Raw genomic sequence first — 17,063 nt, 5'->3', positions numbered from 1 at the left:
TTGCTCCACATTTTCATCAAAATCACCGATGTTTCCTAATATAGTAGCCATCTCACGTTTCAAATTAAATTTTCTGTTTACTCACTGCACCCGTAACGTACGCAGATTCATCCGCTCCTCGTCGCCACTTGTTGTGTCGGTACCTTTCTACCTAGACACAATTTAGGACTCAGAACTCAGAGATTCAAACATGAAGTGCTTTATTGGAAGGAAAGGAAGTTCTGGAAAGTTCCGAACAAAGAGAGCTAAAACTTAACAGAGAACACCCAACCATTTATCTCCTGTGACAGCGCCACCACAGGTGGGAGTAGAACACACAATACATAACAATAGCGGACTTCCCCATGGTGCAGGGTGCCATTGACTGCACGCACGTGGCCTTGCGGGCGCCTGTAGAGAATCCGGAGGAGTTCCGCAACCGCTAGGGGTTCCATTCCTTGAATGTCCAGCTGGTCTGTGACCACCGACAGCTGATCCTCGCAGTGAATGCGCAGTTCCCAGGCAGCAGCCACGACACCTTCATCCTGCGCCAGACTTCTGTTGTAGACCTTTTCGAGGCCCCGGCTCACCCAGGAGGCAGGCTTCTCGGGGACAAGGGCTATCCTCTGTGCCCGTGGCTGATGACCCGCCCCTTTAAGAGCTGGCCGCACCAGTGTGTCTCGGGGAAAGTGATTATTGACAGCACCTGCGCTGCGCCCCGCCGCCGTGAAATTGGGTTGCGCCGCCGGGTTAGCGCCTTAAGAGTACCGTGCAGCGCCTGATTTAGCGCCGCAATCACCCTCAGGGGCGCTGCAACCCAATATCGCGCCAAGTGGCGCTAAGCTTTGCGCTTCGCCAGGACTAGTGCCCCAAACGCGGCTATACCGAATTTCTAGCCCTTAATAAGTGTTTACCAACTCTCTGGTTTTCTTTAAGTTGGGGGTTCCTGTAATCTTTACATTTGATATGTTTTTCTCTTTAGTTACTAAAATACTGTTGAAGTGTCTAGTTTTCATTGTTCAAGCTCCATTGTATTTATTCTCGCACTTAGACAAAGTCTGCTGAAATTTTAATTGTTTTCGACGTATAAGATAGCTGTCTAATTTGAAACTGCTACTGAAGTCTAAGATGTATAAGGGAAGTTTCTGTCATAAATAATCATTAAGTAAATGTGATAAATGTTAATAAGTAAGCTATTTTTGTAATATCAACCTAAATCAACTTTAAAATGAAAAGGCTGTAAAATGTAATCTCTAATGTCAGCACATCCCCACAGGAACGTTTCTCCGATGCTCTGAGTTGACTGAGGGATCTATCCCATTCATCGCTTCCTGCACCCTGGGGAAGCCAGCTAGCCTGTTTCTTTGCTGTGCAGGGGAAATGGTGTGTTTTCTGAAGTCGAGTAGATACATCATTACAATGCGTTCGCCTTCCTTACACGGGGCCTTGAAAATAATTGCCTTAAGACATGAAAAGTATTCTGGATGGCAAAGCTGGCAAGAATAAACTGCCAAACATGAGTGATTTAGGAAAAAATACTCTTAGACCAATTTCTAGACTGCTGGGGTGAGGCGTCAGAGCTTTAATGGTGCTTTGTTGGCCTCCAAGGCTGAGAGCATTTGTTGGCGGTAATTTACGTCATTACCAGGTCACACAGGCCATTATTTTTCAGTCTAACTGGCTGCAGCGCTAATAATGGCGTAAATCCAGCAAATTCATTGTCGCCATTAACTACAATGGAGAGCTGAGTGTTGAGAATGAGCTATTATCTGTTTTGTCAAGGCTAATGATGGAGCGGCACAATGGTTCAGCAATTTGCGGAGGATAAGAACTCATGGTGTACCTCAGTTACTTCGCAAATTGCAGAATTTTTTCCGAATTAATAATGGCAGACGTCGTTAAGGCATCATTAGTATGCAGCACTTTCAGGCCCAAAATGCACCTTTTTATTTACTATGGCTAAGTATTTTATACTACTCATCTACTCATGCCGAATTTAACTTCTGAATCTTTAACTTATATATTTATTGAAATGGCAGGTTTTGGTAGCTCAACCTGAAGGTACACTTTTGACCACCCTATTTGCTAAGGATCCAGATGTTGGCAAAAATGGCACTGTTTTTTATTCTATATTAGGTAAGAAAGTTTGAGAAAAGGATCTTGCATAGTTAATCTGAATTGTACTCTTCGATATTGTTTTTTTATAAAAGTGAACTAATTTTTAAAAAGTCAATAGCAGATTGTTGCATTGGTGTTTTAATGCAGTTTTCTATTATTTTATATGTACATCATGTATTGCAACTGCCATGCAACATGTATATTTCATATTTGACTGTTTAAGAATTTTAGCTTCCTTCTGCAATGTGTCAGTCACGAACGTCAGGCATTCCTAAGTATCAGTAAATACTATTATGACCAAACTCTAAGATTTGGATCACAGGTCAAACACAGATTACCCAAAGGGTCTTAGGAGTCCATAGGTCATTTTATTAAGGAGCGGCAGTTCAAATATAATCAAATACAACACGCAATCATGATAGACATAGTAGACATACGACCCGTAACAGATGAGAACGGTTTACTGGAACAGACAGATGGGCGGACGGACGGGGGTTGCGGCAGAACGGTGGTCTCAGATCCCTGCAGCCTGCGGCAGTGGTCTCTTCCTCTTTGGTCGTCTCCTGAGGCTGGCGGAGGTGTTCAGCCGAAGCTAACATGAATCCACTTCGGAGGCTAAGTTTGACCAAGGTGTTAAGCCGAAGCTAGCATAAACATACCAGGTTATTTAATGATCAGGAAGGACAGGCAGGAAGGAAGGGGAGGTGGGGTGGCTATGTTAATAAAGGAAGGAATCACTGTAATACAGAGAAATGATATTGGGCCAAAAGATCAGGATAATGAAACAGTTTGGGTGGAGGTAAGGAATAATAAGGGGAAAAAAACACTAGTGGGCGTAGTCTATAGGCCTCCGAACAGTGGCAACTCTGTTGGACGGAGTATCAATCAGGAAATAGTTGAGGCTTGTAATAAGGGAACATCTATAATTATGGGGGATTTTAACTATCATATTAATTGGACAAATCAAATTGGGCAGGGCTGCCTTGAGGATGAGTTCATTGAGTGTATTATGGATGGGTTTCTTGAGCAGTATGTAACTGTACTGACCAGGGGGCAAGCAACCTTAGATCTGGTCCTGTGTAATGAGACAGGATTAATTAAAAATGTCCTAGTAAAGGATCCCCTTGGAATGAGTGACCATAACATGGTTGAATTCCATATTCAATTAGAAGGTGAGAAGGTTGGATCTCAAACAAGCGTGCTAAGCTTGAATAAAGGAGACTATGAAGGTATGAGAGCGGAATTGAGTAGAGTGGATTGGGAAAATAGATTAAAGGGTAAGACGATACATGATCAGTGGTGTACATTTAAGGAGTTATTTTACAACTTCCAAAAAAAATATATTCCACTGAGAAGAAAAGGGTGTAAAAGAAAAGACAGCCATCCATGGCTAAGTAAAGAAATTAAGGATAGTATTCGAATAAAAACAAGGGCATATAAGGTAGCCAAATCTAGTGGGAGGATAGAGGATTGGGGAAACTTTAAAAGACAGCAAAAAATAACAAAAAGATTGATTAAGAAAGGGAAGATAGATTATGAAAGTAAATTAGCAAAAAATATAAAAACAGATAGTAAGAGTTTTTATAGTTATATAAAAAGAAAAAGGGTGGCTAAAGTAAATGTTGGTCCCTTAGAGGATGAGACCAGGAAATTAATGGTGGGAAATATGGAGATGGCAAAAACACTGAATGAATATTTTATATCAGTCTTTACAGTAGAAGACACTAAGAATATCCCAACACTGGACAAACAGGGGGCTAAAGGGGGGGAGGAGCTAATCACAATCAAAATCACTAAGGAAGTGGTACTCGGTAAAATAATGGGACTCAAGGCAGATAAATCACCTGGACCTGATGGCTTACATCCTAGGGTCTTGAGGGAAGTGGCGATAGGGATTGTGGATGCATTGGTAATAATTTTCCAAAACTCCCTGGACTCAGCAAAGGTCCCGGCAGACTGGAAAACTGCTAATGTAACACCCTTATTTAAAAAGGGCAGTTGACAGAAGGCTGGAAACTATCGACCGGTTAGCCTAACATCTGTGGTAGGTAAAATTTTGGAGCCCATTATTAAGGAGACAGTAACAGGACATTTGGATAATCATAATTTAATAGGACAAAGTCAGCATGGTTTTATGAAGGGGAAGTCATGTTTGACAAATTTGCTGGAGTTCTTTGAGGAAGTAACATATAGGGTGGATAAAGGGGAACCAGTGGACGTAGTGTATTTAGACTTCCAAAAGACATTTGACAAGGTGCCACACAAAAGATTATTGCTTAAGATAAAAAATCACGGAATTGGGGGTAATATTCTGGCATGGATAGAGGATTGGCTATCTAACAGAAGGCAGAGAGTTGGGATAAATGGTTCATTCTCAGACTGGCAATCAGTAACTAGTGGTGTTCCGCAAGGGTCAGTGCTGGGTCCCCAACTCTTTATAATCTATATTAACGATTTGGAGGAGGGGACCGAGTGTAACATATCAAAGTTTGCAGATGATACCAAGATGGGAGGGAAAGTAGTGAGTGAGGAGGACATAAAAAACCTGCAAGGGGACATAGACAGGCTAAGTAAGTGGGCAGAGATTTGGCAGATGGAATACAATACTGGAAAGTGTGAGGTTATGCACTTTGGCAGGAAAAATCGTAGAGCAAGTTATTATCTTAATGGCAAGAAACTGGAAAGTACTGAAGTACAAAGGGATCTGGGGGTCCTGGTGCACGAAATTCAAAAGGTTAGTATGCAGGTGCAGCAAGTGATTAAGAAGGCCAATGGAATGTTGGCTTTCATTGCTAGGGGGATAGAATATAAAAATAGGGAGGTATTGCTTCAGTTGTACAAGGTATTGGTGAGACCGCACCTGGAATACTGCGTACAGTTTTGGTGTCCATACTTAAGAAAGGACATACTTGCTCTCGAGTCAGTACAAAGAAGGTTCACTCAGTTAATCCCGGGGATGAGGGGATGGACATATGAGGAGAGGTTGAGTAGATTGGGACTCTACTCATTGGAGTTCAGAAGAATGAGAGGCGATCTTATTGAAACATATAAGATTGTGAAGGGGTTGGATCGGGTGGATGCGGGGAGGATGTTCCCGATGATGGGTGAAACTAGAACTAGGGGGCATAGTCTTAGAATAAGGGGCTGCTCTTTCAAAACTGAGATGAGGAGGAACTACTTCACTCAGAGGGTGGTAGGTCCATGGAATATGCTGCCCCAAAAAGCTGTAGAAGCTACATCATTACATAAATTTAAAACAGAAATAGACAGTTTCCTAGAAGTAAAGGGAATTAAGGGTTACGGGGAGCTGGCAGGAATTTGGATATGAGTCTAGGTTCGGATCGGTCATGGCCCTGTGGGTAGCGGAGCGGGCCCAGGGGCCGTGTAGCCTGATCCTGCTCCTATTTCGTGTGTCTAATTCTGTTAGATTCAGGAGATGGTTCTGTGATAGTGGATTGGCGGTTAGGATCAGATCAGCCATGATCTTATTGAATGGCGGAGCAGGCTCGAGGGGCCGATTGGCCTACTCCTGCTCCTATTTCTTATGTTCTTATGAATGCACCCCGGGGAGACAGAGTGGGGAGGAGCTTCCCCTCTCTGCCTATTTTCCCTTTCGGCTGCCCGTTTATATACCTTATTTCGGTGGGCCAGTGGATACCTTGCATTAATCATTTGTTACCCATTTAATTGTCCAATTACAAGGGAATAGATACCTACGGCCAACCCCACCTGACCCCATGAGGTCATTCCTCTGCTTATCTCCTGTTTGGACACCTTTCATTTTCTTCTAAACAGTTTAAGAACATAAGAAATAAGAGCAGGAGTAGGCCACACGGTCCCTCGAGCCTGCTCCGCCATTCAATAAGATCATGGCTGTTTATCATAAGGCTCCTTACTCGACCTCTTATCAGGCCTAGCTATGCCTACATGAAGGCATGTTTCTGCGTTATGCCTTTGTAAACGACCTCAGCTCTTTGTGCAACTCCTTATCTGACATGATTGGTTTCTTCTGTGTCATCAGCTTATCCTGGCTGCTGAGCTAGGCAAACCCATTTCCTTTATAAAACCATTTTTTTACAATTCACAACTTCTTCCAATTCACAATTTCTTACACCTCTAACAATTGAATCCTACTGACGAGAATAGTGACGTGTCGATCAGTCCATCATCAAGACATCACGATCACACAACAGTAAAGTGATTTTCCTTGTGAGGGAAAATGTACAAGAGATGCACTGATAGTCGACAAGCTCGCTCATTTTTATTTACTGATCTGCTTGAAATCAGTAATGATGTGTGTGGGCTGAATAGTCCACACTTTCCAGCTGAAGGAAATCAAACGGAAAGAGGATGGAAGTTTTATTTAAGTTCTCACTTTAATACTTTTTAATTACAGACGATGATTCAAATAGCTTCAAAATTGATGCCAAAACTGGAGAACTGAAAACATCCAAGGTTTTCATGTACAGTCAAGTATCACATCACAAAATAACAGTGATGGCAAGTGATGCAGGAAGCCCTCCACTTCAACAGACTGCAACAATTAACATACAGGTACAGGAATTCAAAAGATAAGTATTTTATGGAATAAATTTTAATTTACTGTTGCTAGATGAAGAAAATGTAGGGGAGATTTTCTGCTTTGGCACTCTGGGAAATGTTCCCTCATTTTTGTTACATTTCACTGCAAAAGTACTCTCTGAAAATGATTTGAGGATTACTTGATCGCCCGGAAATTGTGGTGGGTAATAACAGCGAACGTTCGCTATTATTACCCCTTTGAAACTGACTGCAACTTCGGGATATAGCGCATGCGCATCTTAACGTGGAAATCCTGAAGTTGCAGTCAGTCATTCACTGCTGCGCTGTGGTTCTCTTCCCCTGCCCGACGTCCCCTGCAGCCGGCAAGCAGTTTAATCTGTCAGATCAGGGAAACTGATGAAAACTTTGGCTCTTCTGCGGTAATACTGCTGTTAAAAACCCCATTAAAAGTTAGACCCTTTTGGATTAGTTGTACCTGAGGTTTTAACAGCGTATTGACTACTAAACAAAGGTTGTGGCCCTGAAAAACTCATTTTAATGTTGTGGAGTGTCAAATTTATCCATTTTAAAGAAATTAAAAATTTTAAGTTTGTTCATCTTTATTTCAGGTTGCCTTTTCCCCATGTGAGCACCCCAATCTTTGTTTTGCTCTCACTAACATTTTTTAAAAGTTAGAATCAAAGGAACTTACTCACTTCTTGGCTTGCTGTCTGTGAGAATTCTGCATTTTGATTTGCTTCGTAGACAGCTTGTTGTCACAGCAGCTCTGGTTGGGATTCCCCATTAACTTGCATTGATTTCAGTTGCACGGTGGAAAAGCCGAGCTTCTTACCACAGAGATCACAAGGTTTTTGTGGGAAGCTTACTTCAGAGCCAGCAGTGAATGCCCTTTACTGGCCGATATGTTTAAAAATCATTTTATGGTTTCTTTTACTGAATGTGTCCATCATAGATTTTACATTATCAGTAATAATTTTTAACTTTAATGCATAATTCATTTATGAAAAATTGAATAAATTAATGCACATTATTGAACCTTTTCTCAGGTTATCCCCAGAATCTCTCAAAAACTGACCATTCAAAATAATCAAAGATATTTTATCATACCGGAAGGTTTAAGGCCTGGAAAAGTTTTGGGTTCCGTAAGTTCACACGACCATCTGCTGGCCAGTCAGAAGGTACATTACAACATTGTTGAAGGTGATGACCACTTTCAATTTGGAGTTGACATTATGACAGGGGAATTGTACCAAACCCAAGAACTAGACTATGAAGCAATTTCTCATTATTTGCTAAAGGTTATAGCAGAAGACAATAGCCATATACCTTCAAAGAATATTACTATTTTTGTCAGTATTAAAGTAGAAGACCAAAACGATCACTCACCATGGTTTAAAGACGATTTAGTTGTGATTGGAATTCAAGAAAATCTTCCAGTAGGGTCTCTTGTTCATATATTTAATGCAAAAGATGATGATGGAAGTGGACCAAATAGTGATCTCCGATATTCTGTTGTGTCCAGGAGTCCCTCAGAAAATCCTTTCTACATAGATCCCTATCAAGGTTGCTTAAACACAGTAATGCCAGTTGACCATGAAGTGACCAAAACATTTCTTCTAACAATAACAGCAATGGATCAGGCTTTAGATATAAGTGAACGCAAGATAGGCTCATTGACAGCTCAGATTATTGTTTTGGACGTAAACGATAACAGACCTATGTTTGTGTCAGCAAATGTTTCCTATGTAATGGAAGATGAGGAAGTGGGGTACCTTGTCCATCATATTATTGCACATGATGCAGATACAGGTGAAAATAAAAGAATTTCATATGCCATCATCTCAGGGAATGAAGACAACATCTTCAAGCTCGATGAATCATCAGGTACTAAAACTAGTTTGCCATTGTTTGAGTTTTGCTGAACTATAGTATATTGCTAACATAGCTGGTAACAAAGATAAAGAAAACTTGTATTTTATCTTGTGTATTTAAATAGGTTTGCTAATGCTGGCCTCCCATCTAGACCGTGAAATGCAAGAATCCTATATCCTCACAATTTTAGGATGGGACAATGGACTTCCTGCTCAGTCCTCAACACAGACACTGATGGTCATCATTGTCGATATAAATGACGAAGCACCAAAGTTTCAAGAATCTGTCTATGAAGTTGGAGTTCCTGAAAACCTTAATATAGGAGCATTTGTTATTGAGGTTGAAGCTTCTGATGGAGATTCAGGTAAACGTAACTTCTAGCTGCTAGTTTTAATCCTTTTCTTGTTTAGCTGCATAGAAATTCACATTAAAGAAAGCAATAATTCATGTTAAAGCAATATGGGAATGTACACACGGTAAAAATCATCAAGCAGTTATTACCGTATACAGAGACTAAGGTTAACTGAAGTTCTCTCTTAACTTTTCTGAGTATGTCAAATGCAGCCACTGATTAACTATGACTTATGTTTGATTGCTCTGATTAAAGTACCTGTTCTAATACAGCTTTAGTAATGTCTTATGCAATCTTCAGTTATGAACAATATGGTGTATAAACCATAACAGGCTGATAAACTGTATTAATCTCCAATTTGATGATTACTCTTTGCAGTGGTATTAGGGCTTCATTAAGGCCTAGAATTTCAGTGGTGTTAGCGCCCACTTAGCGCCTAAAGAGGGCGTTAGCGCCGGCGCTATTGGTAGCCTGGAATTCAGTGTAGCGCAAATGGTGGCGTTAGCCGGTAGCGCTGCGCCGGCACCGATGACGTCATCGGTGTGCGCAGCGCCCCGGTTCCAATGCGATTCCGGCTCAACGCCCAAATTCACTTGCCGCCGCCTCACCCGTAGCGGGCGCAAGGAGCGTTTGTAAAACGGGGCCTTGCAGCTCCGAGAGGCCGGGGCGTTAAGGTGGAGGTGCGGCCGTCCGCTTTCCCGTCGGCCGATTGGCCGCTCCTTCCTCCCCGGACTCCCACACCACCCCCCCGCGGCATTGGTGTCTGACCCCCGCGAGCCCGGCACTTCTCCGTGGTGCCGGGCTCATTTGCCGGGGGAATCCAGCGTCGATCTCACGGCTGCAGGCAGCTCCTCCTTAAGAGAAGGAGGAGGCCTGCAGTACCCCAGCCTGCCGCACCGCATCGGGTGGCGCAGCGGCAGCTGGACGCCTGAAACTGACTTTCAGCGCCCCAAGCGAGGCGGCCAAACCCTGCAATAGCGCCCGCCTCCCTCTTGGGGCGCTGCAACTGAATTTCAGGCGGGCGCTACGGGAATCCGGGCGAGCGCTAAATTTCGGGCGCTAAATACCTGGCGCGGCGATAGCGAAATTCTAGGCCTAAGTCTTTTATTAAAGGCTGAACAAACCTTTAATCTTTATATGTTCTCACTTTAAGTGAAGTATTTAGATAGAGTTGTATTAACACTTTAAAGACTGCAATGACATTTATTTAGCAAGATAAGAAATAAAATTCTGATTTTTTTATTTATTCCAAATATACTATGATTTATGCATTTCACCACTCCTGGGAAGTGAAGTTAGTTAGTACTAATTGGTTTCTTGACAGCCAAAGAAGTACTTGTGATGTAGAGGAGACAGTAATGAATGACTGACTTGTTTCCTGAGGCTTGTCAGAGCTAGGCATTTGGGCATTGTGTTTCCCTAGAAGGAGCGAAAGAACAAACCGAATTCAGAAGGGTATTGAGAGAGTCTTTAATGGGCCTACCCATCAACAATAAAAAGGTTCCAGGTAAGGGGTGGGTAAGGTTAAAAAAAGCATTCCGTGTGAGTATTCAGCCGATTAAAGAAAAGTGTATGGGGGAGACTTTCAACTGCTGGCTGCCCATTTTTCACCTGAAAAACAGATAACTGGCAGTGGAAAATCTGGTGGGGATCTTGTACACCCATTTGCCTGTCTGAATTGACTTGTAGGCAGGCCTTTAAATGAATGCCAAGTATTCCTGTCCAAAATAGGCAGAAGGCAGATGTTTTAGTATGTAAATTGAGATCCTACACCTGCTAGAGATTAAAAAAAATTAAAAATCTGAAACCCGACTCCAACCTGCCCACTTTCAGTTTTAACGGAAGCTGGCGACCAATTGGCTCTCAGGAGGCAGGTCGGCCACTGAAATCTTTTAAGGCCTCCATTTTAACAGGCTTTTTATTTTTAACCCATGGAGGCTGGGTTTCTGGGGGCTTGGGAATCCCGGCAGCTAAAAGGAGGCGAGAAGGGTTGGATCCATGAGGTAAGTGCATTTACAGCACTGCTTGTGGGGTAGGAGGATCTTCCCCCCCTTCCCCCCCAAGCTTACCTCTTTGCAGGCCCCATGATCGGACCTCGCAATCCCCCAAACCCCCCCCCGCCCTCAATCTCCAACTCTCCTCTCTTTCCCCCCCCTCCCCCCAATGTTCTCCAAGTACTTACCCCTCGATCTCCAACTTCTCCTCCCCCTCCCCCCACATCTACTTACCTGGTATCCGCTCCTCATTGGGCGGGAAACCTGTTGAGAAAATTTAAAGGACGTCCTGCGGTTAATTTTAGCAAGACATCTGGAAAACCCATACTTCTGGGTTTCCTGTCTGGAAATCCTTCCCCCGCTCTCTTCGCGACCCCAAGTAACTGGGCCAGGATTTCCAAGCAGGGGGAGGAGTTCTGTTCAGGAAACCCAGATGTCCGGGGTTCCCTGAATGCTGTGGAGTGTTGACTCCACAGCGCGCATGTTTTTTTTCTAAAACTGGATTCCTACCCGGAAGCCAGCCTGATTGATGGGTTTCGTTCCCTGTCAGGCGGGGAATGCTGCAGCAGAGGCCGCAGACCAGGAGCAGGTAAGGCCGTGCTGCTTAGAGATCGGGGTAGTGGTGGGTGTTGGGTACAGAGTGGCTTGTAGGGCCGGGGGTGATTGCGGCGGGGGGGGGGCGGTGGAGACTGATCGCGGGCAGAGATGGGGTGGGGGGGAGGGGCAGTGATATTGTGGGGGATCCGATCATGTGGGGGAAGGTCCAATCGTGGGAAGGGAAGCAGGTTAGCTTGGGGGGTTGGGAGGAAGCACTCCTGCTCCTCCTGACCTACAAGCAGTGCTGGAAAGGCACTTACCTCTTCCACACAGCAGTTCTTGCCTCCCTTCAGCTGGCCAGGCTCAAATTTAAAATGGAGATAATATCTGAGGCACGCAGCCTCATTAAAATATTTAAATGACCAACCCACCTCCGGCGCAGGTTGATTGCTCACCTCCGTTAAAACTGAAAGAAGGTGGGTTAGATTTGAGTTTGAGATTTTTAAAATGTTTACATCCCACCCAACCCAAACCCACCCGTTTTTAGGGGTTAAAATTCCCCTCATGGTGTCTATCCTGCCTAGTAGGAGATGCTACTTGGGAAATGGGGTAAGATGGCAGGTAGGTGGAAACACACAGCTGCAGTTTACTCAAGCAGTCTAGATTAAAGATGGCTGCCCTGGTGTTGTAAAGGGAACTTTGTTCCACTTTTATTTCCATTGATTTGTAGCATTAAGCTTAAAAATCCATACATTACCAGTATATTTTCATTTTAACGACCGTTGTTTTTTTATTTCCAGATCTAAATTCTGCACTTATTTACGAGATTTTACCAGGAGCTGGATATGATGCGTTCAAAATAAACCTACAAACTGGCATCATCACTACAACACAAGTATTGGATAGAGAAATGCAAGAATATTTTGGCATTAAAGGTAGGAAGCTCTGCAGTGCTGCTATTTAATTAGATATATTAAACAACTAGATCATTTCCTCTCGTGTATCAATATATATTTTGAATATATATATAATTATTCTATGCTCAAATAATTAATAATTCATTAAAAAGGTGAACTTAAAAGCAGAACAGAAAGATGTTCCTGTTCTGTGAAAAATTCGGAATTAACTAAATTGAAGTCACACTAAGATTGGTTTAAACTATTTAACATATTTGCAATGTTGTGTTAAAATATTAGTGTTCCAACACAGAATATAAATCATTACTATGAATATCAGCTAAAAAAGCATTAATATTATGATGGCCAACTGAAGTTCCTTGGATAACTATGCTGTGTATGTTATGTGATAGTTTTGGTCCGAGACAATGGGACCCCATCTCTATCTGACACAACTACAATCATGATTACTGTACTGGATGAAAATGACCACCAGCCTGAATTCATGCCTCCTTTACATGAGCTGCATATTTCAGAGAATCTGGAACCAGGGACTATTCATGCAGTCATGGCTTTGGACAAGGATGCAGGGGACAATGGACTTGTTAGATATAAAATTATTGGTAAGCTAAGACTTCTATTTTTTTTAATTATAAATGTATAAGGTGAATCACACTAAGTTTTGTTAATTGGAGAACACTTGAAACCATATGGTGTAACTATAATTTTGGCAGAGGAACCACGGAAACCCCAGAAAAATGTTGGCAGAGGAACCACGGAAACCCCAGAAAAATGTCGTAAATGGTATTCGCGCTGTTCTTCCAGAATTTCTGTGGCTCTTCCACCAAAGTTACAATGGACAATCATGAGAACCGACGTGGAAATTCACCCCCACACCGTCATTAGAACAGAACTGCTAATTTGTATCTTCTATATGTAAGGGACCATAGTAATATAGAAGTTACCAGCAGCGAATGAGTTAATTTGGCCCATCATGTCTGTGTTGGCTCTGTACTGGAGCATTCCAAAACGAATCCAACTATTCTGTTTTGTCTCTGTAACCCTGTATCTTCTGCTGCTTCAAATAATTATCCACTTTTCCCTTAAAAGATACAATAGTCTCTGCCTCAGCTGCTCTCTGTGGCAAAACAATCGATGATTCAACTCTCTGAATAAAGACATTTCTCCTACCCTCTCCACTCTACTTAATTTTAAATTGCTGATCCCTTGTCACTGATCCCCAACCGGAGGAAATAACCTTTCTCTATTTATCCTATTAAAACTCTTAATAATTTTAAAAACCTCTACCAAATTTCCTCTTCGCCTTTTCTGCTTTGGTGGAGATAGTCCTAGTATCTTGTGTCTTCTCATAACGATGTTTCCCATCACTGCCATCGTCCTGATGAATCTATACTGTTCCTTCTCTATGTCTTAATATCCTTTCTAAAATGAGGTCCCCAAAACTGTACACAGTACCTTAACTGTGGCCATTGCCATGTAAAAATGAATCATTCCTTCTTTACTCTTGTACTCTACGCCCCTACTTATAAAACCCACATTGCTGTTGGACTTTTTTTATTGCTTTATCCACCTGCAGTCACACTTTCAGGGAATTACGTAACTGAATCACTAGGTCCGGGGTGGTAGCGGGCGCGATTGGTGGTGGGTCGGGTGGAAAAGTTGTTATTTTTGACAGCGGGTCAGGTTGGCAGACTGTAACTAGTGGAGTACCGCAAGGATCAGTGCTTGGGCCTCAGCTATTCACAATCTAAATTAATGATTTGGATGAGGGGACCAAATGAAATATATTCAAGTTTGCTGATGATACAAAGCTAGGTGGGAATGTAAGTTGTGAGGAGGATGCAAAAAGGCTTCAAGGGGATATAGATAGGCTAAGTGAGTGGGCAAGAACATGGCAAATGGAATACAATGTGGAGAAATGTGAAGTTATCCACTTTGGTAGGAAAAATAGAAAAGCAGAGTATTTTTTAAATGATGAGAGATTAGGAAATGTTGGTGTTCAGAGGTACCTGGGTGTCCTTGTACATGAATCACTGAAAGTTAACATGCAGGTACAGCAAGCAATTAAGAAAACAAATGGTATGTTGGCCTTTATTACAAGAGGATTTGAGTATAAGAGTAAAGACATCTTACTGCAATTATATAGGGCCCTGGTGAAACCACACCTGGAGTATTGTGTACAGTTTTGGTCTCCTTACCTAATGAAGGGTGTACTTGCCATAGAAGGGAGTGCAACGAAGGTTCACCAGACTGATTCCTGGGTTACGGGGTTTGTTCTATGAGGAGAGATTGAGTAGACTAGGCCTATATTCACTGGAGTTTAGAAGAATGAGCGGTGATCTCATTAAAACATACAAAATTCTTACAGGGCGTGACAAGGTAGATGTAGGGAGGATGTTTCCCCTGGCTGGAGAGTCTAGAACCAGGGGTCACAGTCTCAGAATAAGGGGTCGGCCATTTAGGACTGAGATGAGGAGAAATTTCTTCACTCAGAGGGTGGTGAATCTTTGGAATTCTCTACCCCAGAGGGCTGTGGAGGCTCAGTCATTGAGTATATTCAAGAGAGAGATCGATAGATTTTTGGATATTAAGGGATATGGGGATAGTGCAGTAAAGTGGAGTTGAGATAGAAGATCAGCCATGATCTTACTGAATGGTGGAGCAGGCTCGAGGGGCCGAATGGCCTACTCGTGCTCCTATTTCATATGTTCTTATAACACCCAACTGGCTACCCTTGTGTGTTGTTAGTTTGTATGATTGCACTAGGATGAGGGTGAGTGCGAGATGGGGATGCGATAATGTAGATCGAGAGAGAAGAATGGGTGGAGGTGCAGAGTATGTTCGTGTGAGTAAGGATGTGCAGGAGTAGGGTAGGGAAGGCAGAGTGATGGGGATGTGATGAGAGGCACAGCAGGATGCAGTTGAGTGTGGCTTTGTACTCATGTTTCCTGATCTAATGAGATCATTGAAATGTTTGTGGCACTGTACCCAGGTCCTCCTGACCACATCCCTGCTTGTGACCTCCTCTGCAATCTGCAACCAGGCTGTCTTGGTCTCCTGGGGAGGTCTCTTCCGCCCAGCGCGTTCTGACTCCCTCCATAAGCATATGAAGGGAGTCATCGGAGAACCTGGGTGCAGCCCTCTGCCTCTGTGCAGTCATTGTCAGTGTTTGCAGCACTCCAATGCTGTACTACACTGACAGCACTGTTAGATTAAACTTCAAGGGGGAGAAATTGAGTATAGCCCCGTTTGGGGCGCCAGCCTCGCCAGGGCGCTAAAAGTAGCGCCCCGGAAACATTCGTGCCCGCGCACCGGAAATTGAGTTGTTGCGCCCCAAAGGGAAGCGCGGCGCTACTGGAGGCGCCCCGCATCCCTCTTGGGGCGCTGCAAGTGAATATTGTGGCGGGCGCTGCAGGCCTTCCTCCCCTTCTTAAAGGGGAGGGGCCTTGTGCAGCGCGATCTGGGGCCCAGCTGGGCCCCCGAGGATCGGGAGTGCAGGCAAAAGAGCCCGGCACCGAGGAGAAGTGCCGGGCTCTTGGAGCACAGCCAGCACTCCGCGGGGGGGCAGTTCAGGAGGTCGGGGACGGGAGCGCAGGCAGGTGCTGGCAGGCGGCCAACAACAAAAATGGCCGCCCCGCACCTCGCCTTTAATTTGCTCCTCCCCGGCCACAGGTAGGCCTCCCTGAACCGGTCGGACATAGCATCCGGCGGTAAATCGGGGCGCTGCGCACACCGATGATGTCATTGGCAGCGGCGCAGCGCTAACGGTTAGCGCCACCACTAACGTCCCGCGGAATTTAGCGGGAGGCGTGGGCAGTGCCGCGCCCGGGCACCAGTTGGCTTGCGACCCACTTAGCGCCCTCTTAAGGCGCTAACGGGTGGCGCAACCTACTGAATTTCTCCCCCCAAATCTAATGTGGCCATGGTCCCTTTAAAGATCCCGGCTGAAAACACTTCATGAATGACGTCACCAGACCCGCTCCATCTAATTGGTTCGGGTAACGCGCTGGGTGGGCTTAATAGGCCCCATTAAGGTAAGTTCATTTTCAACAGCTGGATGGAGCCAGCAGTGGGGTCGTGACCCCCCATGGACACTGCCCGCACCAGACCCGCCAAAGTAGGCAAAATTCTGGCCTAGGTCTCTTCTTCCACATCCTTCAGCGTCTTACCATTGATTATATACTCCTGTTCCTTGCTTTTACACCCAAAATGTATTACCTCAGATTTTTCCACATGAAATTGCATCTGCCACCTGTCTACCTATTCCTTTAATATGTATGTATGTTCCTGAAATCTTTTAAGGTCCGCTTTGCTGTTTGTCTGAGTTTTTTGTAACAAGCTTCCTGTGAGACAACTTATTGAATGCCTCTGAAAATTCCTACACAACCCATTTACCATTCCCTTTATCTATCCAATTAGCCACTTCTTCAAAAAAATTTCTACTGATCGGAGAGTGCACTGCACACATTCCGACAAGTTCCGACCTAAAATGACAGTCTGATTTGCATATTAAAAGGGACCTACTGCCTGAAACAGGCAGGTGTTTGGGCGCCCAGTGGTAGACCCCTATCAAAACGGCGCCGGCCGCATCGATGGGGATAAGGGTCGGCTTACCAAGTCTACCAACACAATTTTGAGGCCTTTTACCACCCGTTAACACTGATTTTGGGGAGTTAAAATAGACCCTGTGGATTCTAACAATTTGCCTTCAAATAACATTGGACAAACTGATCTATAATTACCTGATTTATC

At 43.8% G+C, this 17,063-nt stretch overlaps 1 protein-coding gene across 1 annotated transcript in view; it reads left to right on the top strand.

The window, feature by feature from the left end:
- Positions 1-17,063, top strand: part of dchs2 (dachsous cadherin-related 2) — a 145,777-nt gene that overhangs the window by 48,713 nt on the left and 80,001 nt on the right. The window contains exons 6-11 of the mRNA XM_085961434.1: positions 2,019-2,115; positions 6,494-6,651; positions 7,686-8,523; positions 8,636-8,875; positions 12,195-12,329; positions 12,704-12,913. Of these exons, the coding sequence (XP_085817560.1) occupies positions 2,019-2,115; positions 6,494-6,651; positions 7,686-8,523; positions 8,636-8,875; positions 12,195-12,329; positions 12,704-12,913 (1,678 nt within the window). The remainder of the gene's footprint in view (positions 1-2,018; positions 2,116-6,493; positions 6,652-7,685; positions 8,524-8,635; positions 8,876-12,194; positions 12,330-12,703; positions 12,914-17,063) is intronic.

The sequence above is a fragment of the Somniosus microcephalus genome, chromosome 2 (assembly GCF_052327205.1).
Source record: "Somniosus microcephalus isolate GS21.2 chromosome 2, FLI_Smic_1.0, whole genome shotgun sequence".
Classification (NCBI taxonomy): Eukaryota; Metazoa; Chordata; class Chondrichthyes; order Squaliformes; family Somniosidae; genus Somniosus; species Somniosus microcephalus.
Note: the sequence above shows the minus strand (reverse complement) of the source record. Positions and strands in the feature narration are given on the sequence as shown.